Source organism: Phascolarctos cinereus, unplaced genomic scaffold (assembly GCF_003287225.1).
Source record: "Phascolarctos cinereus isolate Bilbo 61053 unplaced genomic scaffold, phaCin_HiC Scaffold_9;HRSCAF=440, whole genome shotgun sequence".
NCBI lineage: Eukaryota > Metazoa > Chordata > Mammalia > Diprotodontia > Phascolarctidae > Phascolarctos > Phascolarctos cinereus.
In genome coordinates, this window is record NW_027556402.1 from 17331117 (window position 1) to 17353537 (window position 22421).

Here is a 22421-nt window from a genome sequence, read left to right on the forward strand (position 1 = left end):
GTGCCGTGGTGCACCATACAGGACCAACAACAGTACAGTCCGAGTCTCAGCTGATATCCCCCGAGTCCAGCCCCCCCCCATGCCTGTGCCTTCCTCTGAGACTACCTCCAGTTTATCCTGCCTATATCTCCTTTGTAGTTGTCTAGGGCAGGGGCTGTTTTTGCCCTTCTCTGTACCCCCGAGCACTTAGCACTGAGCCTGCCACTTAGTAGGTGCTAAATAAAAAGTAGTTAACTTGGCCTAGGACAGAAAAGAAATGCCTCAAGCTCCTACAGGGAAGTGACTTTCCCTTTTGTCTTTATATCCCCAGGCACAGTTAGGACTTAATAACTGCTTATTGAATGACTGATCAAGGGCCAGACCAGATTTCCTATTCTTCTCTTTCAGCCAGACTAAGAAATCACAGCCACAAAAGAAATGCCACACGGTTGAGGACCTCCCTGGATAGAAGCGGCTTAACCCTGGTCACACTCTATGGTCGCCATTCAAAGGTTTGTCCTCTGAAATCTCTGCCACGGCTCTTCCCTTGGGCACTGTTCTTATGCCCGATTCTACACTGGGCTCTCAGATGAGCAGCACAGTTCAAGGAAGAGAGCGCCAGTTACGGCTGGAATAGGAGATAGGAGCTGACGTCAGGACCGACATGGGATGGGGTGCACAGCTTCGTGTTCCTGAGCCTCAGCTTCTTCACGTGTAGAGTGGTGATGATGATATTTCTCATTGGGTTGTTGAAGGAAAGCATTATCTAATCTGTAAAGGCCTACATGTGTGTAAATACATGTGTATAGATTGTTTCCTCTGATAAAATGTAAGCTCTTTGGGGGCAAGGATTGTTTCCTTCACTGTCTTCCTACCTCTGGTGCCTAGCACAATGTAGAGAACATAGATAGTATATATTATCAGAGGCATGCTGATAAATGTTTAACAATTGGCTCTCCAAAAAAAAATTATGCCACACTTTTAGTTATGATATATTTTTAGGGTTTACTAGGCAGACACTTTCTCCATCACTTCTTAAGTCTAGAAAATCAACACAACAATAAATTCAGCCCTGCATTTGCTCATTTCTACAGTACAAATGCTCCTGCTGGAAATTTAACAACCAGCTTTCAGGAGCCAGTAAGCGCTGGCTCCAGCAAGTCTCTGCATTTACTTTGATTTCTTGACCATCCATTGTTTCCCTGTATACTCCATTTTTTGTTTCTTCTCCCTCCTTATTTTCCACTGGGGAGTTTTGATACAATTCCACACAATGCTCCAACATGACTTCCTAGAGAATGAGAGGCCCTTTAAAGCCTGAGACGGACCACAAGAGGCTCACTGGGTTCTACAATGTTATCTCTGATGACCTTCTAGAAACAGAGATGCAAATCATTACTGACAAATGAGGCTGGATCGAACCTCAGACCTCCATTTCTGGTATGCTAACCAAGCCAAGCAGGAAGAACGTTTCAGGTATCCAACACAGAGGGTGCAGGACGGAACGTGCAGCAACTTCAACCTGGCAGGTGTCATTCCAGAGCGCATGAAGGCCCATCTACCCCCCCACCCCCATTTTACAGATGAAGAAACTGAGGCCCAAGGATGATGCTGACTTACTCAAGATCACACAGCTAATAAGCATCAGGGGCAGGATTTGAACCTAGGCCTTCTGACGCCAGAGCCAAGATTCCTTACACTATACCATATGATAATGGGCATATCAGAGAACTCCAAGGCTGGAGAACCTTTGTCTTAGTCTGGATCCACCTGGAACTACAGAAACTCAGCATTATCTGTGCACCTCACTGTTCCACTTGTTTCCAAAACAAAAATAAAGCAAAACAAAACAAACCAGAAAATGACTCCATTGCAGATAGATGGCAGTGCAAAGGGCAGAGACACAGCAGGCAGAAAGGGTAAGCACTCAAGTAGACTCACACTATACATGATACTATCATATGCAAATGACTCGACAGCACAGGAAATAGGCTGGATTTTATGGCAGGGCCCATAGAGAACCCCAGAGCCAGGAAGTCTTCACTAGCCGCACCAAGCAAGCCATTGGCTTTTGATCTAACTACCTCTGGAATGGTTTACATTTTCATTGCCATAGAAATGACTCCCCGGCCACCTTGCTAGTTTCCCCCCAGCCAAGCCACTTCTGCCAATGGTCTCCAGGTGTGAATACCAAAGGTTAGAGGCAATTGCATTTTTCCACCAAGAAATTCCAGTTTTAGAATTTGCTTTTCCAGTTGGTTTCATCAAGGTTAGAGATGCTGGGCTTCAGGCCACCGAAAGCCCAATTTCCTGGGGCTTAGGAGCACATTAGCTAATAACAGAATCATTAAGAGAATTAGCATTATTCAGGGAAAATAAGTAACCTGGCTTAAGAGCTCAGAATTCCCAGATTTCTTTCTGAAATGCCCCCAAGCACGCCAAAGAGTGCTGGAATAATAATAAAGTCTTCCCACTCCTGCCTGTAAATAAAAATGCCTGCCTAAATAATAATGGTTCTTTAGCTGTCAGCAATAAATACTAAAAATGATGGGCCATGAATAGAGGCTCAGAGTTTTTATTCACCAAAGTCCAAAGAAGTTAAGGGCCAGAGGACATTATTGTTTGCTCATTTGAGATATCTCAATCAATAAGTACTGAGGTGCCTACTGTGTGCCAGGCATTGTACTAGGAATTAAGGATACAGTTCTGAAAATGAGACAGTCTCTGCTCTCAAGGGGCCTGCTTTCTACTAGGGGTAAACACATCCACAGATAACTGAATGCAGGATGTTTGCAGTGATGACAATCACTAATAAATGGGGGAATTAGCAAAGTTTTTTTTTTCCTAAGGAGGAGGGAGTTAGGGGTTCCAGAAGTCAGAGAGAAGGAGAAAATACATTCCAGGGATGGCGGACAGCCTAAGGCATGGAGGCAGGAAACAAAATGTCACGTACGGGAAACAACAAGGAAACCAGTTTGGCTAAAGTAGAGGATTAGAAAGGTCCAGAAAGGTGTCATCAGACTGAGGGAAACAGATTACCAAGGTCTCTGAGTGACAAATAGAGAAACTTATATTTTCTTCCTCAAAATTATGAGGAGCTGCTAAAGCAAGGGAGTAACATCAGAATTGTGCTTTAGGAGTTTGGTAGCTGTGTGGAGAATGCATTGGAGAGAAGAGATAGTGGTTGCATGGAGACCAGTCAAGAAGCCATGGCAACCATCCAGCAAAAGATGTTGAGGGCTGAACTAGTGTTGTGTGAATATAGAGAGATGGATGGCTACTGGAGACCTTAAGACAATTGCTTAGCTGTTGGGGATAATGAAAAGGAGGGGTTGAGGAAGGGATGATGACCTTGAGTCTGTGGGTAAATGGAAGAAGGGAAGTGCCCTACAGAAACCGGAAAGTTAGGAGAAGGGATGGGCTCAAGAAATATCCTAGGGACCTCCAGGCGGGGTCATCAAGCCAGAAGTCAGAGAAGTTGGATTGGAACTCAGGGCAAAGATAAGGGATAGAAAGCTAAAGAGATTAGTGAGTCATCTGCACAGAGATAATAGTTAAGGCAAAAGCACTGAGAGTACAAAAAGAAGTTCTAGAGGGTCCTAGATAGAGCCCCGGAGTACACTCCCACTTGGGTAGATAGGAAGAGAAGTGAGAGAGGGCAGTATCAAAAAGAAAACAAAACAAAAGGAAAGGAAAGAAAGAGAAAGAAAGAAAAGAAAGAAACAATATTTACAAGGAAGGGATCGTATCAAAGGCTGCAAAGATCAAGAAAGACTGATGACGTTGGAGGCAGTGCTTTTGTCAGAGAAAGGAGATCAAATTTCAAGGGGCTGAGGAGGGAGGGGGAGGTAAAAAATTCTCTCTCCATCACTCTCTCTCTCTCTCCCCATTTCTCTCTCCTTCCCTCTTTTTCTCTGTCTCTCTGTTTCTCTCTCACACACCTTACTATCTATCCCTATTTTATGTCCCATAAACATACCACAGAATCTTACGTTTTTAGAGCTTGATGGGACTGTAGATATTCTTCAGGAAACACAAAATGGTGTGCTGGAAACAATGATGACCTTGGAATTAGGAAAACCTGAGTTCAAACTCTGGCTCTCACGCTTGTTAGCTGTGTGACCCTGCCACATTTGCTTGACACTAGGTAAAGACATCATTACATTACCTGAAGCAGTGGTGGGGTAGTGTGTTGATCAGGGATGTTGAACTACTTTTGTTTTCCCCCCTCACCTTACTACTCACACATCAATTAGATGAGTTTCTGGGTTGCTCTTTCCTTGTTCTCCAAAAGAAATATTTGTAGCAATCTCATCTCTAGGTCTCCTCTCTAGAATATATAGGGAACTGATTCAAATTTATGAGAACAAAAGAGCCATCTCCCATTTGATAAATGGTCGAAGGATATGACTAATCAATTTTCAGAGGAAGCAGTCCAAGTATAAATGGTCATATGAAAAAAAAACACTCTAAATCACAAATAATTAGAGAAATGAAAACTAAAACAACTCTGAGGTTGGCCTATCAGCTTGGTAAAGTTGACAAAAATGGAAAATGAAAAACACTGGAAGGGCTGTGAGAAAACAGGTACATTAATGTACTCTTTTTGGAGCTGTGAACTGGTCTAGCCATTATGGAAAGAAATTTGGAACTGTGTCCAAAAAGCCATTAAACTGGCAATATCCTTTGATTCAGAGATATCACTACCAGGTCTATATCTTAAAGAGAGCAAAGACAGAGGAAAGGGGCACATATGTTCAAAATATTTATAGCAGCTCTTTTTTTGGTGTCAAAGAAGTAGAGTCTAAGTGGGGTATATATCAATTGGGGAATGGCTAAACAAGGTACGGCATATGACTATGATGGAATTCTATTGTGCTTTAAGAAATGATGAAGGTAGCAGCTCTTTTTGTGGTGGCAAAGAACTGGAAATTGAGAGGATGCCCATCAACTGGGGAATGGCTGAGCAAGTTGTGTTATATGAATGTAATGGAATACTACTGTGCTATAAGAAATGATGAACAGGCTGACTTCAGAAAAACCTGGAAAGACTTGTATGGTCTGATGCTGAGTGAAGTGAGCAGAACCAAGAGAACGTTGTACACAGTAATAGTCATGTTGTGTGATTGACTAATATTGATAGACTTAACCCTTCTCAGCAATACAAGGATCTAAGACATCTCCAAAGGCCTTATGATGGAAAATGCTATCCACACCCAAAGAAAGAACTATGGAGTTTGAAAGCAGATCGAAGTATACTATTCACTATTTTTTTCTTCTGTTGTACTTTGTTTCCTCTTTCTGGTGGTTCCTCCTATTGGTTCTAATTCTTACAACATCACTAACGTGAAAATATGTTTAATAGGAATGTATATGCGTAGCCTATATCAGACTGCGTGCCATCTTGGCAAGGGAGGTGGGGAAGGAGGGGGAGAAAAATTTAAAACTCAAACGCTTATGGAAGTAATTGTTGATAAATCAAAATAAATTAATAAAAAATAAATTTAATTATTTTCCTTTGTCCCAGGTTTAAAAAAAAAAAACAATTAATGGACATGTTCCCAATGCAAAGACTTACCCCCGTAATTGGTAGGTATTCTTCTAAATACTTTACAATAGTTTCAGACCTGAAAAATCTGAAATTGTGCTACAGAGAGCTGCTTTATCCACATATTGAGTTGTCTTGGCATAGAGCTTGAGCTAAGTGCCCTGGGGAACAGAGTTCACACCCTAGTAATGGTCATAGAGTTTTGCATGTTGGAGGAACCTTAGAGATCATTTAGTCAGTGATGTTAAACTAAATAGAAACGGGGAAGCACATATTGACTTTGTTTTAAAAGTAATGTTATCAATGTTTTACTGTATTTTCGTTTTTGTTAAGTATTTCTCCATCACATTTTGATCTGGTTCAAGCTGCAAGGTCATGTCTGAGACTTCTGGTCTAGTTCTGTCCCCTCATTGGACAGATGAAGAATCTTCCCCTCAGGGCAGCTAGGTGGTGCAGTGGATAGAGCACCAGCCCTGGAGTCAGGAAGACCTGAGTTCAAATCCGGCCTCAGACACATAACACTTACTAGCTGTGTGACTCTGGGCAAGTCACTTAACCCCAATTGCCTCACCAAAAAAAAAAAAAAAGAATCTTCCCCTCAACTTCTACAGAGACTTGAGCACAACTTGAAAGAGGTAGAAAAATAGATCAGGTCAGAGGACAACAATGCGGGGATTGTAGTAACTATAAGAAAAGGCTAACAGGATATGGTTTATTTAATTACGAGAAGAAAAGGCTTAAGGGAGACAAGAATTTTGGGAGGATAATCTCACCTTTGCACAGGGTCTGAAATACATTCTCTCCTCATTTTATCCTTATAGAAGCCCTAACTTCCTTCAAAGCATCCTCAGTTACCACTCCTGTACAAGGCCTTCACTAATTCCTCAGTTATAAACATCCTTTCCACCCTGGAATTACTCTCTCTCTTTCTCTGTACACACACACACACACACACACACACACACACACACACACAGACACACACACAAAATGGAAGGTCAAATACTGAAGCAGAAGCTTAAATATTTTGACCACATAATGAGAAGATGGGACTCACTGGGAAAGACCAAAAGCAAAAAGAAAAAGGAATGGCAGCAGATGACATGGCTAGACAGTGTCATGGAAACAATGAACCTGAGGAATATGAACTTGGACAGCCTTGGAGAGATAAGGGAGAATAGGAGGGCCTGTCGTGCTACGGTCCATGGGGCCATGAAGAATCGGACATGACTGAACAACAACAATAACCAGATCTAGATCTATATGCTCACATCGGTACACACATGTATATGTATATATGTGTGTAAGTAATATGTGGCAGAAGTCAAAGTCAAATCCAAGAACTCTGAAACAGCTCTTTCCACCACTATACCACATTCATACGCACTTGTGTCTTCCCAAAGGAGCGTGAGCTCCTGGTCTTTGTATTTCCAATCAATCAATCAACATTTACTGGGCACCTGTGTGTGACAGGCACTATACTAAACACTAGACATACAAAAAAAGGACAGTCCCTGCCCTCCAGGAGCTTACAATCTTGGCACAGCAACCAGCCCATTTTGATGTGGTCCAGATCAATCATTTCATGGGTAAGGGATGACAGAGGTGTGGCAGTAGCAAGGAAGCTCCAATATCCTGACAGGTGAATGGTGAGAGGTAGAGCCAATCAGCAGCAAGGCACAGAAAGGAGACGCAGCTAGCTAGGAGAACTCAGGTCTGAAAGTTGTTCTGTCCCAATGCTGTGTTTTCTAGGGAGTTGTTCCCTTTTTCTTACCAGCAGGGGAGTCTGTGGATTATTGAATTCATTCTTATATGGGGGCTGAGAAGGGAAGGGAATGTGCATTTATTAAGCACCCACTGTGTGCCAGGTGCTTTACAAATATTACCTCATCTGACCCTCACAACACCCTTGGGGAGTAGGTTCTATTGTTATCTTTATTTTATAGTTGGGGAAACTGAGGCACAGAATGGGTAAGTGAAAGAATTTTTTCTTGCTTGACCGCTGTTCTAATTAAGTGGGAGGGGGGGAGGACTAACTCCATTCGCTGACACAAACCAGCAATCTGTAACTGATAACCTTGGAGAATGCCTCGGGTATTAAGAAAGAAGCAGCATGATACAGGGCTCAATGTGCAGTCAGAGCTCCACATGCTATTTCATGGTTGTGTGACCTTAAGCAAGTCACATAACCCCCTCTGTGCCTCAGTTTCCTTGCCTGTAAAAACAAGTGTTGGCCTAGATGATATCTAAGGTCTCTTCCAGCTCTAGAGCTTATCATCCTCAACCTGTGGTCATGCAGCTAGTATGTCTCAGACGCAGGCCTCAGACCCAGGCCTTGCCGACTCCAATACAGCCTTTTATCCATTGCCTTTGGCTTGCCCTTAATGGGCACTTAATAAATGTCTTAGAACTGAATATCTAAAATCTCTTTCAACTACAAAATTCTATCATTCTAAGAACACAACGGGTTACTCTTTTAGCACTACTGAAAAAAAAAACATCCTACTCCTCTATTCCTGATAAGGACAGTCAAGAATAAATGAGCCTCCTGGTGCTTCTAGCCTATGGAGATTTTAGGTCCCAATATAATCATCTTCACACGGTCTTCAAAAACAAACACACACCATATCCATCCACTCAGGTACCCTGGTCGTGTCCTGCCTTGAGGCCACATGTGGCCTTCTAGGTCCTCAAGCACAGCCCTTTGACTGAATCCAACTTCACAGAACAAAGCCCCTTAATAAAAGGATTGCCTAAAATTTAGGCAATTTTAAGTTCTCAGATATGTTTCACCTCATAAATATTTGGTAAGCTCTTATTATGGAGATGTATTAACACCTACATTTTGTGCACCCTGAAAAGTTTTCATCCTAAATAATCCTTAAAGTGAGACTTCAGCTTAGGATACTTTCCTTAGGGGTACAAGTTAGCTTTTAATAAATGCTTACTGGTTGAGTGATTTCTCAAAGAATACCCAGCACTTACCTCCAGGTTAAAAATAAAACTGCATTGGTGATCATCCCCTGCTAAGAGCTACAACCTGGTGCACAGCCTGATCCTACCCGACGTACCTCCCATCTCTTCCTGAGCTTAAGAGGACTGTGTTTCTACAGGGCTTCCTAAGTAATGCCATCAAAAGAAGGCAACATTCCAAGTCTGACAGGCAGTCACACCTTGGGTTGTGATGAGTGCCAACAGCCCAGTTCCTTGGAGAGGATAGAAGAGGGTATGGGGCAGTGGTATGTAATGGGGGGGACAAGACAGCAATATTACCTCTATTACAAGTACAATTAAAAATACCAGAGATATACCACTTAGGGAGGGAAGGAAAGGAAAGGATGCCACCACTTGGTTAACGATTCCCCTGGTTGTCCTGACAGCTCAGCGCCCCCAGCAGCACACTCTTAGGGCCACTCAGCTGACATCCCAGTCACATGCACAGACCATCTCCCCTGAACGCTTCTGTCGATCATAATGACAAGGAGTCTTCTAATTGCTCAATGGGGGACCTGCTTCTTTTGGACTCTGGAGTATGAAGATGATTCCAGAACTGCCACTGATCCCAAAAATGTGCTACACTGGCTGGTCTGTGACCATGAAATGAATGAGTCCCAGGCAAGCTGGTGACCTTTAAATGCCTTGGAGACATTTCAGAAGGTCATGAGTTCCCAGGAGACCAGAGGCTTTGGGGTCCACCAAATCAGATGGTTCACTGAGGTTGCAGCAGCAGCAGCGGCAGCAAGAGTGGGCTAGTGCCACGGGAAGAGTTGGCACTGGATGGAGACAGAAGCAGGTAGCAGATAGCTACAGTGATGGATTGGAGTCAGGAAGACCTGAGTTTACATCGAGCTTCTGACACTTAGTAGCTATGTGACTTAACTGCTGTCTATCTCAGTTTCCTCATCTGTAAAATGGGAGTGATAATAATAGCACCCACCTCCCCAGGTTGTTATAAGGATCAAATGAGATAACATTTATTTTTCTTTTTTGTGTTTTTTTCTATGCTTTTTTTCACTACACGACCAATATGGAGACATGTTTCGCATAATTGCTTAAGTATAACCTGTATCAAGTTGCTTGCCATCTCAGGGAGGGGGGGAGGGGGGGAAGGGGGGAAAGGAGGGAGGGAGGGAATTTGGAATGCAAAAATTTTTTAAAAGGATGTTAAAATTGTTTTTACACATAATTGGAAAAAATAAAATTATTCAAACAAAAAGTGAGATAATATTTGTAAAAGTGCTTAACGCAGTAGGTGCTAAATAAATGCTTATTTTCTTCCTTTCTTGGAATTTGATCAGACTGTGCTCAGTAGAGATGAAATATGAAATGCCTAATTAGTGGCCTTGCAAACACTTGTGTTCTAAGGAGGCTTAAGTATTAGCTTCTCAGCTGACTGTACTACTGTCAATGTCAGGTTACTGAATTAGGGTCTAATCCTCTCTAATGCTGCTGTGATCTTTACAGCTATCACTGTTTCAGCTTGAGAATTAAAGGACCCATTCTAGGCCCAATCTCTGTTGTCAACTGGGTAATTCCTTTCCTTTTTTCCCAGCCCTCCTTGAGGTGAAGGGGGAAATCCTACATTACAATTTAATCTTCAAGAACCGAAGCCAGGCTCGAAAAAAGCACCCGGAGCTTAATTCCTTTCTTGAGCAGTCCATCATCTCCACAGCAATGAGCCCAAGGCAAACCACCACTGGAGGCAAAAGACAAGGACCGGGCCTCACTGGGTCTATCTGGCCACTATGATAAACAGTAAAAAAGGTCCAAAATGTATTTTTTGGACAAAAAGTCTTTGGCAGATGTAAGGTGAGTGTGTCTGAAGTGTACACCACTACCACCAACAACTAGGCATCAACATAGTGCTTGGGCACTGGGCAAAGCAATGTATACATACTAACCCATTTGATCTTCACAATTCCTGGCAGGTAGGCACTATTATTATCCCCACTTTACAGCTGAGGAAACTGAGGCAAACAGAGGTTAAGTGACTTGTACAGGATAATAAAAGGTAATAAAAAGGATGAATCTCCCTTTTCTCACCTCTTTGGTTCTTAACACAGCTATCCTAGAGCCCGAGGGAAATTACTTAAAGCTCAGGTCTGCCTCATATCCAGGGTCTCCCCAAAACTGAAGAGCAGAAATGTATTCAGTATACAGTATGAAACAGATATGGGAGAGCTATTTTTCCTACATTCAAAAGAAATGCTAACTGCAAATGCATAGGTTAAAACCATGAAAACAATAAAGCATTTTATAGGACTGCTAAGTCAACATTTCACCTCAGCTCTACAATGTCCAAACAATTCCCTCCAGGTCCATATCTTCTTGAGTTTTAACCCTGTCAGTAGTCATTCTTTCTGATACAGAAACTCTATTCCCTACTTCTATTACAATCAGTTCTGACCCAGAATCTCTACTCTCTATAATTCACAAGGTTACCTTCAAGACTGGGCATGTCCATCTCCTCGGGATTTCTGTCTCATCATCTATACCAGGGAAGATCCTGGAGTCCATAGATTCCCCAAGGGTTCTCATACAGATTTCAAGGAGTTCATGAACTTGGATGAGAAAAAAAATTTACATCTTTATTTTCACTAACCTCTAATTGAAATTTAGCACTTCTTTCCATTATTCGAAGGGGCCAATAAGGTTCATCAAACTCTCATAAAAAAAACAAGTTTAAGAACCCCTGTCTTACATACACACACATACACACACTCTCTCTCTCTCACTCAGGAAAGAAATAAACCAGAAGCAGCAGCAGGTGCCCAAAGCCCAAGCTCAGGCTCCCCTGAGACTTGACAGAGATCTGGTTGTCACTGTTAAGAGAGATCACACTCTCTCTCTACCCTTACCCTTACCCTTGCAGGGAGAGGCTTGAAGAATATTAACTGGCTATCTAGATAGAAAGAGAAGAGATGTAGGGGGGAAAGTCACTTTCTTTATAGGGTTCCTGAGTCTGCAGTTCTTCCAGCTCAGAGGCCAATAAGGTGATTGCTTCCTCATCCCTAAACCCCTACATCCTTTAGCCCTGAGCTGGTTCCCAGGAAGGAGCCCTGGCACAGGGAGTGTTCAATCCATCACTTTCTCACTGGGTTAGAAACAAGAAGGGTTCAGATGGCCTGTTTTATGCTTAGGAAAAAATATATCCACTGTTTTGTGCAAAATGGGCTTTTGTAAGACACTCAAGGCCACTGACTGTCTTTACCTTGGGTTTTTCCTCCTGCCAAGGATGAGGAGTCTGTCTCACTCAGACAGGGTCTGCCTCACATAGTCTTTATGCGAGCAGTCATTCCTATGTCATTCTCTTACTTGGGTAACCACATTATATAATCCAACCCCAAACTCCTCTCCTCCTCCTGCTTAGTTTCCGAGGACTGAACGCCCCTAAATAGGACTTAAATTAGTGCTGGACATGTGCTCGAAGCCCCTTGTCCTCTACTCCCGACTTCACTAAAGCACGTCCCTCAAGTGGTTAGTTCTTTTGTTTCTGTAACTGTACGAATATGCTGTTATAATTCACTGGTCAACCATCCTGAAAAGCGGCACAAACAGGGGAAATTCATGGGAAAAACCTGCCTGCTAAACAGAATGTGACTTTGCTTGTGTCACAAGGGCTGAGGTTCAGATATGGGGGTAGGAAGAAAGACAGGCTGGGCGTTGGATAAAGAAGAGAGACAGTCACACCAATGAAATCACAAATATTTTGGAGTATTTCAATATTATATCCCATATGACCATACCGGATGGCCTAGAGGCAAACTGAGCAATTTTGTTTTGTTTTTTTAAGATATGGAAAGTGGTTGGCTGGAGAGGTTACTTAGGGAAAACACTGGAAGACTGGGTCCTCTGTCTTTAAAAAAAAAAAAAAGTAAAACTACTCTCCACAATAGAATGCCAGCATTTCTTTATCTTTAGGAATCTAGCTTCCTGTCCATCCCAAAGAAAAAAGAAAAAGGAAAAATAGTGAGTGATCACTTAGGGTTCCTAAATTTAATCCCCAAACACTGCCTTTTCATAATAGGGGTGGACGGACACACACACACACACACACACACACACACACGCACACCCGTCCCATAAAGATGCTAAAAAGACTAGCTATACTTATATGGCTCATCACCACCACCTAGAGGTTACAATCATAATTCTTCCTCCATTTCAATGAACTGCATTTTCAAAAAAATTTTCAAACAGAGATCTGCCTTCTCTCCCTCCCATGTCCCCATTTCTCTCATTTAGAGAACAAGAAAAAACAAACTCTTGTTACAAATATGCATAGTCAAGCAAAACACAATCCCCCCCTGGCAGCGTCCACAAAAAAATATGGCTCCATCTGCACTCTCTGTCACTTCAGCATCAGGAGGGAGGCAGCATGTTTTATCCTGAGTCCTCTGGCTTGTCACTGTGTTGATCTGAGATCCTAAGTCCTTCGAAGCTGTCTGTCTTTACAACACTGTTTTCATTACTTACACTGTTGTCTTGGTTCTATTCACTCTCCTCCACATCAGTTCACACAAGTCTTGCAGGTTTCTCTGACGTCTTCATCATCATCCCCTTCATCACTTCTTACGAGACAATACAGCACAATATACTATAGTATTACCCAATTGAAGGGTCCTCCCTCAGTTTCAAATTCTGTTACTACAAAGAGAAGCCATCAGCATTTTGGTAAAGGTGAGTCCCTTTCCTCTTCCTTTGATCTCTTTGAGGACACAGGCCTAGCAGTGGCATCTCCGGGTCAGAGGGTTGCACGGCTTAATAACGTTTGGGTCACAGTTCCAAACTGCTTTCCAGAATGGCTAAGCCAGTTAGTTCACAGCTCCACCTACGGTACATTAATATACCTGTTTTCCCATAATCCCCAAAGCATCATTTTCCTTTTTAACCACATACATTTTCAATGTAGCAGCACGCTTTTCTTTCCAGCCACAGGCAACATTCATTGGTGCACTGCAACATTTGAAATAGAAATGTGGAATATTTATGAGTTCAAATAAAAAGCTGGCAGCATCAACTGAGCAATGGCTGAACGAGTTGTAGTATATGATTGTGATAGAATACTATTGTGCTATAAGAAATAATGGAGTGGACAGTTTCAGAGAAACCTGGGAAGACCTATATGAACTGATACAAAGTGAAGTGAGCAGAAGGAGATCATTGTACACAGTAACAGCAATATTATAGCAATGATCAACTGTGAAAGATTTAACTACTCTGATCGATACAAGGATCCAAAATAATTCCAAAGGACTCATGATGAAAACTACTCCACTTCCAGAGAGAGAACTGATTACAAACTGAAGTATACTCTTTTCATTTATTTTTCTTGCTTTATTTTTCAACATGGTTAATATGGAAATACGTTTTCCATGATATTACATGTATAATTTATATCATATTGCTTGCCTTCTCAACAGGTAGGGGAGGGCCAAAAGGAAGGGAGACAATTAGAAACTTGAAATTTGGAAAAAAAGTGTAAAAAATAAATTTTAAAAATAAAAATTCTAAAAACACTGTTTTAAAAATGGAAGATTTGCTTAGTCATATCTTTCTATCTCCATGTTATTACCTAACACCACATCTTCTATTTCCAGTGTCATACAGAATGAAACTAGGATCACGGGGCTTCCAGGCTTAATTTTTTTCCCCAGACAACTAGCCTCAATTTTAAAAAAGAGAAAACATGGCTTTAAAATATTAAATTCAAGCCACAAACTTGTGGGGTTTACCTCCAACACATCCTTTGACTCATTCCAGTAGACCCAAGTAAACAGAAAGTACAGATTCTACATAATATCCTTGTTTGCTCAAAAACAAAGTTAAAATATCTGAGAGAAATATTCAGTCAATAATCAGTAGTGCTCACCCACACATCATCATCATCATCATCATCCTGGGTGAAGAAAATGTGTCTTAGGTCCCAAGGATCTCTGTAACATCAGGGTTTTTGAAGTGCCAGAAGAGGAGAAAGCATAGGGGAGTGGGTAGAGTGCTAGGATCGGAGTCAACAAAAGTCGGGGTTCAATGTCACCTTGGACACTTATGAACTGTGTGACCCTGGCTGAATTACTTAACTTCTATGTGTTCCAGTTTTCTTATTTGCAAAATGGCATGGCTGGACTTAATAACCTCTAATGGCTCTCACAGTTTTAAATCTACTATCCCTTGAAGCCAATGGTGGCCATCCAAGAGAAAACGACTGGGAGGCAAGAACTCCTAGGGTCGATTTATAATTTAACCTCTTAGTTTCATGTTTTAGATATCACTTAGATCTCTTACATCTCATCAGGTTGGTTCTAAAAGTCCTGTTTTAGGGGGCAGCTAGGTGCCACAGCGGATAGAGCACCCACCCTGAAGTCAGGAGTACCCGAGTTCAAATCCAGCCTCAGACCAAACACTTGACACTTACTAGCTGTGTGACCCTGGGCAAGTCACTTAACCCCAACTGCCTAAAATAAATAAATAAATGAATCAAAATAAAAGTCCTGTTTTAGCACACTGTTGGTGGAACAAGGAATTGGTCCAGTCATTTTGGAACTATACCCCCAAAGTCACTAAACTGTGTGGGCTCTCTAACCCAGTGATACTACCTAGGCTCATTCTCCAAAGAGATCAAAGACAGAGAGAAAGGACCCATAGGTACAAAAATCCTTCTAACAGCCCCTCTTCTTGTGGTAAGCTAAGGGTGTGCCCATAAACTGGAGAATGGATGAACAAATTAGGACATATGAATTAAAGAAGTACCATACCATAAATGATTAAAAGTATAATTTCAGAGAAACCTGGGAAGACTTGTATGAACTGATGCACGGTGAAGCGAGTAGAACCAGAAGAAGAGTTTATACAATAACATCATTGTAAAGACAAAAAAACTTGAGAGACTCAGGAACTCTGATGAACAGAATGATGAATCATGACTTCAGAGGACTTATGATGAAGCATGCTGCCCACCTTCTGAGGAGGAGGAAGGCAGGAAGGAAGAAGATAAGGAAAAGGAATAAAAGAAGAGAAGGAGGAAAAGAAAGAAGAGAAAGAAGAAAAAGAAGGAAAGAAGAAAGAACCATTGAAATATTTTTTTGAAAAATCCAAGTTGAGAACAGAAGGAAATTCATAACGAAATGCAGACAAACAAGATTGATTTGAAAATAACATGTTGAATTTTTATATTTCTTTAAAAAGCAAGCTGTATAGATTTGCAGATTCACATATGATCTCTTTGTTCTACCTTGTATGTTGAAATATTCTTTTTTTGTGGTTGTAAAATTCAGATTTTTAAAAACACAAATAAATAGAATAAAATCCTGTCTTGCAGAAAGCAAGGCTCTACCAGAAAAGAATGGTTATCTTCAACAGCAGCCAATTGGTTCATGTTTCTTTGTTTCTGAGAAAATACAAATGAGCAATATTGGACTAAAATAGCTTTTGCAAACTGGTATCCCTTACAGACTACGAAACATGCTCTCTGAAGCTCTGAAGCAAAGTGGCCATATTTTCTCAGAATTGACCTGTAGCTTGCCCCTGGTTACCACTGTTACATTACCAGATCTCCAATATAGGCTTAATATCAATGGATCTGATCCCACAATTTTAGTAAGGGGACACCTCCTTGAAGAAAAGAGATAGGAACAGGTGACCTGTTTGTGTGTAGGTGAATGTTTTTAACATAGTGGTTACTGAGACCCACTCATAATTAAACCATTAACTTAGTTTAATAATTAACCTCACCTCCCCCCACAATCCTTCATCAACCAAGTCTAAAGGTTCATAGTTCCAAATGCAGAATATATGACCATATTTGATTGAAATGGCTATTTTGTAAATTCACGTATTTCCTAAAAGCATGCTGGCCAAATTTCTGCAAACCTGCTGCGCCTAGCACACTACTACATTGCCATTTGGGTGACTTTGGTGCTGCTGCGTGGCTTTTGAGACAAGTTTGCTCACAGTTGATGTGCGAACCACAAGAATTGGGTAAATGTGAACTTCTGACCTCAATCCTTAATAAGAGCCTTCCCCAAGCACTGGCTGGTGACTGGTGGATGGGTTTTGCCAGCAAGACTCACCACTCCTACCAATTTAATTCAATTAGTTAACCTCCTCTGGGCTAGGTTCCGGGGATAGGAAGGTAAAAACAAAAAGAGCCCCTGACCTGTCAGGGCTGTGTTTTATAAGTCTGTATTTTCCAAGATCATGTCACTACTGTATTGTCAAATTCACTGACCCATCTCTAAATATTTACTGGCCTGAAATTCCCAAAGCTTAAGACTGAGGATTAAAAAAAAAATCACAGGGGCAGCTAGGTGGAGCAGTGGATCAAGCTGCTGCCTTGGAGTCAGGAGGACCTGAGTTCAAATCTGGCCTCAGACACTTGACACTGACTGTGTGACCTTAGGCAAGTCACTTAACCCCACTGCCTAGCAAAATTTAAAAAAAAATCACACTGAAGGATACTAGACTTTCCTCATCTGATTCAGACAACAAGCATTTATTTGTGCTTACTATGTGTTGGGCACCATGCTGAAAACTGGAGATACAAAGAAAGGTAAGAGTCCCCACTTTCAAGGAGCTTACAGACTAAAGGAGGAGTCAACATGTAAAAATGATGTACAAACAAGATAAATTGGAGCTAATCAATAGAGGGAAGACATTAGAATTAAGAGGGACAGGGAAAGACTTCCTGAACATAGGATTTTAGTTGGAACTCAAAGGTAACCAGGGAAGCCAAGAGGGAGAAATTAAGAGGGAGAGCATTCTAGGCATGGAGGGTAGCTAGGAAAAATACCCAGAGGGAAATGTCTTGTGCCAGGTATAAAAAGAGAGCCAGGATCACTGGAGGGGTGGGGGTGTGTGTGTGTGTGCACGTGCGTGTGTGTGTGTGTGTGTGTGTGTGTGTGTGTGTATGTGAGTCAGGAGGAGAGGAGAATAAGGTATAAGAAAACTCGAAAGGTAGGAGGGAGCCAGGTTATGAAGGACTTGGAAGACCAGGCTGAGGATTTTCTGTTTGATCCAGGAGGTGGTAGGGAGACCCTGGAGCTTGTTGAGTAAGGGAATGCCACGATCAGATCTGTGCTTTAGGAAGATCATTGTGAAAGATAAGTGGAACATAGACTGGAGTCGAGAGAAACGTGAGACAAATTATTATAATAGTCCATGTATGAGGTGATAAGGACCTGCACCTGGTAGGTGCCAAAGTCAGAAGAGGAAGGCAGGATATGGAAGAGATTATAGGAAGGTAAAACCAGTATGACTTGGCAGCCCATTGGATATAGAGCATAAGAAAGACTGAGGAAATGAGGATGACACCTAAATTGTAATCCTGGCTGATTGAGAAGATGGTGGTACCCTTGATAGCAACAGTAGCTCAGAACAGGGTTTCTGGGGAGAATGAGTTCAGTTTTGGACACACTGAGTTTAAGTCGCCCATGGTACATCAGTCTGAGACATCCAACAGGTGGTTGGAAATGAGGGTCTGGAAGTTAGGAGAGAGGTTAGGGTTGGATAGCATTCACATAGCACTTTAAGCTTCACAAAGCACTTCACAAATTGATCCTCACACCCCTAGGAGGTAGGTGCTATTATTATTCCCATTTTACAGATAAGGAAACGGAGACAGACGTGATTTTCTCTGGGTCACACAGCTAGTATCTAAGGTGAAATATAAACTGAGGTGTTCCTGACTCTGCCCCACCTCACTCCCACAACCTAGCTGAAAATCATCAGCAGAGATGACAATGGAATCCACGGGAGCTAACAAGACCACCAAGTGAAAAGATGCAGAAGGAGAAAAGAAGAGGGTCGAGGACAGAGCCTCGTGGGACACTCACCATTAGCAAGTGTGACCGGAACTAAGATTCAAAAATGGACACTGAGGAGCGGTCACACAGGCAGAAGGACAACCAGGATACAGTTTCACAAAAATCTAGACAAAAAAGAGTATCCAGAAGAGGGTGACTGATAGCATGCAAGACTTCAGAGAGATCAAGAAGGCTCAGGATTGGGAAGAGGCCATTAGATTTGGCAATGAAGAGATCATTAGTAACTTTGATGAGAGCACTTTAGGTTCTCCTCTAAGGATGGAAGGAAGACTGCAGAGAATAGAGAAGGGAGTGACAGGAAGGGAAGTGAAGGCATTGATTGTAGGAGCCTTCTCAAGGAGTTTAGCCACAGAAGAGATGCAAAACATGGGATGACAGCGAGTAAGGACAGATGATTCAAGTGAAGGCTTTCTGAGGATGAAGGAGATGGTGCATGTTTGTGGGCAGTAAGGAAGCAATCAGACAGGAGGAAACTGAAGTTAAGTGAGGAAGTTGAGATGATGTAGGGGATGATGTGCTGGGCCAGGTGGGAGGGAGTGGGATCACTTGTGCTTGTAGAGGGTTGGCCTTGACAAAGAGCAAGGTCACCTCTTCATGGGAGATGGGTGAAGGAGGAGATAGTGACAGAAGGCATCTGAGTGATGGGAGAAGAGGAAGGGTGGAGGAGGAGTCTCAGACTGGGTAATATTAAAAGCCAATTCCTACATATCCAAAAGAGTACCTCTCACCTGCAAAGATACCTTGGTCTGTGTTAATGGACAAATGTTACAGTGGACTAAGCTATGGCTCTTTTATCATTCTCTGAGCAGATCCACAACAGGCCAATGTGTGTGAATCATGAGGCAGCTAGGTGGCACGGCGGATAAAGTACTGAGCTTGGAATCAGGAAGATTCATCCTCCTGCGTTCAAAGCCAGCTTCGGACACTGCCTAGCTGTGTGACCCTGGGCAGGTCACTTTAACCCTGTTTGCCTCAGTTCTTCATCAGTAAAATAAGCTGGAGAAGGCAACTGCAAACCACTCCAGTATCTTTGCCAAGAAAACCCCAAAGGGGGTCACAAAGAGTCAGACACAACTGAAATGGCTGAACAGCAACAATGATGTGAATCGTGGGGTTATATATCTAGAGTTAAAAGGATCTTACAGCTCATCTACTACAAACCCCTAGTTTTGCATTCAAGGAAACTGAGGCCTAGGAAATTACTTGGCTAGGGTCATCAGTGGAAGTGTCGGGTCTCAAGCTCAGATTTCTTAGCTATAAATCCAGTGTTTCCTCCACTAGACTACAGTTTATGAATTAGCAATATCTTGTTATAGTCTACATTTTCCTCTCTCCTCCTTTTACTGTATTTATATGAATTCTCCAGGCACATCTCTTACAAATCTTCAGTTCAGAGAACATCACAATTTTATATTGCCATTCTGAGGTCTTTCATATTTGTTCCTCACCATAACATCTATTCTATTAAATAATTACATAGTAGAGGTATTATAATTCCTGTTTTACAGAGGCTGGAAAGTAAAGCTCAGAGGCTAATTGGCTTCTCTATGATTATAAGTAAGGAGAGGGGGAGAGAAGGGAATTTGTACCCCCTCCCCAAGGGACTCACAGGTTTGATTACTTTATAAATTCCTAACACCATTTATGTTTCCCTAGGTTATTGAAGTATATCCAGGACATGCAGAGATAATTAATTAGCAAACCTGTTCTCCCTGTTCTTCTAGCTTAATAAGAGCTTGTCTGATAAAATGGTCCAGGAAGCAGAGCCAAGAGGACTCACAGCCTGCAATCCCTGGGATTTTTGGAGGTTATAGCTTGGGAAATGAGTAGTAAGACTGTTGACTGCTTTATTCATATTATTATCTACCTTCTGTTCTCTCTTAAGACTATGTCCTTCTTGTATTGTGTGACCATGGACAAGTAACAGCCTCTCTGAGACTGCTTCTTCATTTGGGAAATCTTGGAAGAAGAACAACACCAGCTTCATCAGGGCGTTATGAGACTTACATAAGAGAACGTGTACAATGTGCTTTGCCAATTCAAAGGACAATAATTATTAATATTACATCATGGGGCCCCAGGTGACTAGGTCCCATGGCCCAGAAGCTTATCAAATTTCCAGATGGAAATTCCAATAGTAGTTTACATAACATAACTGCCAAGACGTCAGAGTGGTTGTTTTTTGCAAACTTCTCCAACCTGAAAAACTTTAAAAAAATTATTACCCAACAAAAATAGTTACTAAAACAGAATCCACAAGACAAGAAGACAGAAATACTGCAAAATCTCAGGAAAACTCACAAAACAGATCACAGCCCTTAGATCCCACTCAGCATTCCCACCCCTCAGCTGACTCTGCATCTTGGGCAAAAACAGCATGGGTCTAGAAGACTGTGCCTCCTGCTAAACCTCAGCCTGAGTGTAGAGAGAGTCATTATCAATAAGCTGGACACTTACTGATGAATCTTCAGCCATGGCAAGACACGAACCAACTAATGGAGAACCTGCCAAAAGGCGGGCATGTCCTCCAAGAGCCCAGGGCTATCTCCAGGATCAAAATGGGGCTTTGTAAGAAGCCATCTACTATGCAGAAGCTTCCTTGCATCCTTCAGATAACTCTGCTCTGAGGTGACTGAGGAGTCCTTGCTTGGATCACCATTTCTCGAGGAGTCCCAGACATGCTGCCCACTGCACTCCTGGCTCAAAGCACTCTCCAGATCACTCCACCTCTCTACCATTTTGCTTGACCTTCACACGGGTACCTTGCTTCTGCTGTCTGATTCCCAGCTTCCCTGAATGGGTTGCCTTCCTCTTTTAGAATGTAAGCTCTTTGAGAATAGGAGCCATATTGTTTTCCTATATTTGTATCGCCAACACTTAGCACAGTGACTAACATTTAAGAAATTCTAATTGCATGTGTTTATGAAATTAGAATTTCTATGTATGTATGTGTACACACACGCACACACACAATGTATGTATATATTAATATGTAGATGTGTGTGCATATATATACGTATATTAGAATTCTAACATATGAATATAGTAGAGAGAAATAATATTTATGTGTATGGATATGGATACATACACACATATAATCCTACACATGGCCTATGTCATCATCTATCAGATTAGATATTTGTAAAGCACTTGGTACAATGCCTGGCACATAGTAGGTGCTTAATACATCCTTCTCTCTTCATTCCCTTTGTTCTGTTGTGTGTGTGTGTGTGTGTGTGTCTGTGTGGAGAGAGAGAAAAGGGTATGTGGTGAAGTCACTTTGTGACTTTGCCTTTTTCAGACTATAGGTGGCAACATTTGCACATGGAAAGACCAGGAATTCACTGAGTTAGCAGAAACAACGATCTTGCTTCCTAGGTTTGGAATACCTGTGTATCTCTTTCTCTGCCCACTTACTTCCATGGACAAGTGGGAAAAATTCAGAAGCAAAAACGAGGAAACTCCTGAACTCCATAGCTGTTTTGTAGTTTAATGGGAAAATGACCATTGTCTGGGATAGGTCTTAGCCTGCAGAGAAACAAAGTTCAGTAACATATTGGTTAATCACCACAAACTAAAATCAGATCTCTAACAAAAGGCACCTAGCCCACACCCCCCACCCCCCACCCCAAGCAAGGAAGGATCTGCAGGAAAAGAGAGAAAGCTAAGCCTGAGGGCATCAGCTTGCTAGAGTTGCTATGCTATTTGTTCTAAAAGGCTTAGAACCTGGGCCTGGGAATTTCCTATCAGTACTCAAGGAGCACAAAATGAAGGTCCTAGGACGAGGGTCATGCTTTTTCTAAAAGTAGTTAAAGTTTAGTATTGTGGTCAAGGATTCCAGAACAACTTCTGAAGTATCTAGCAGAGCAATGATGGGCAATATCCAGTGTAGCAATATCTAGCAACGGCCTTCAGAATAACATTAGGGAACACAGTATCCAACAGGATGCAGTAGAGCAGTGTCTGGCAACATTCAGGATTTTGTTGTTAGTTGTCCATTTAGGTCTCTGTCCTTTGATCGTGTTTAAATTGATCTATATTTAATTGTTTTGATCTATACAAAATGTTTAGAA

General features: G+C 41.9%; 1 protein-coding gene across 7 annotated transcripts in view; it reads right to left on the reverse strand.

Annotated features, from left to right (window-relative positions):
- Positions 1 to 22421, reverse strand: part of COX18 (cytochrome c oxidase assembly factor COX18) — an 89333-nt gene that overhangs the window by 51552 nt on the left and 15360 nt on the right. For 6 of the 7 annotated variants that reach the window (XR_013483859.1, XR_013483857.1, XR_013483858.1 and 3 more), the window contains exon 6: positions 21738 to 21876. Coding sequence is in view for 1 of the 7 variants with exons in the window: in XM_078148249.1 (XP_078004375.1) it covers positions 21838 to 21876 (39 nt within the window). In the remaining 6 variants the exon portion in view is untranslated. Of the gene's footprint in view, positions 1 to 13840; positions 21877 to 22421 lie in introns of those variants that run through there. The other variant, XM_078148249.1, reaches the window with a different exon arrangement.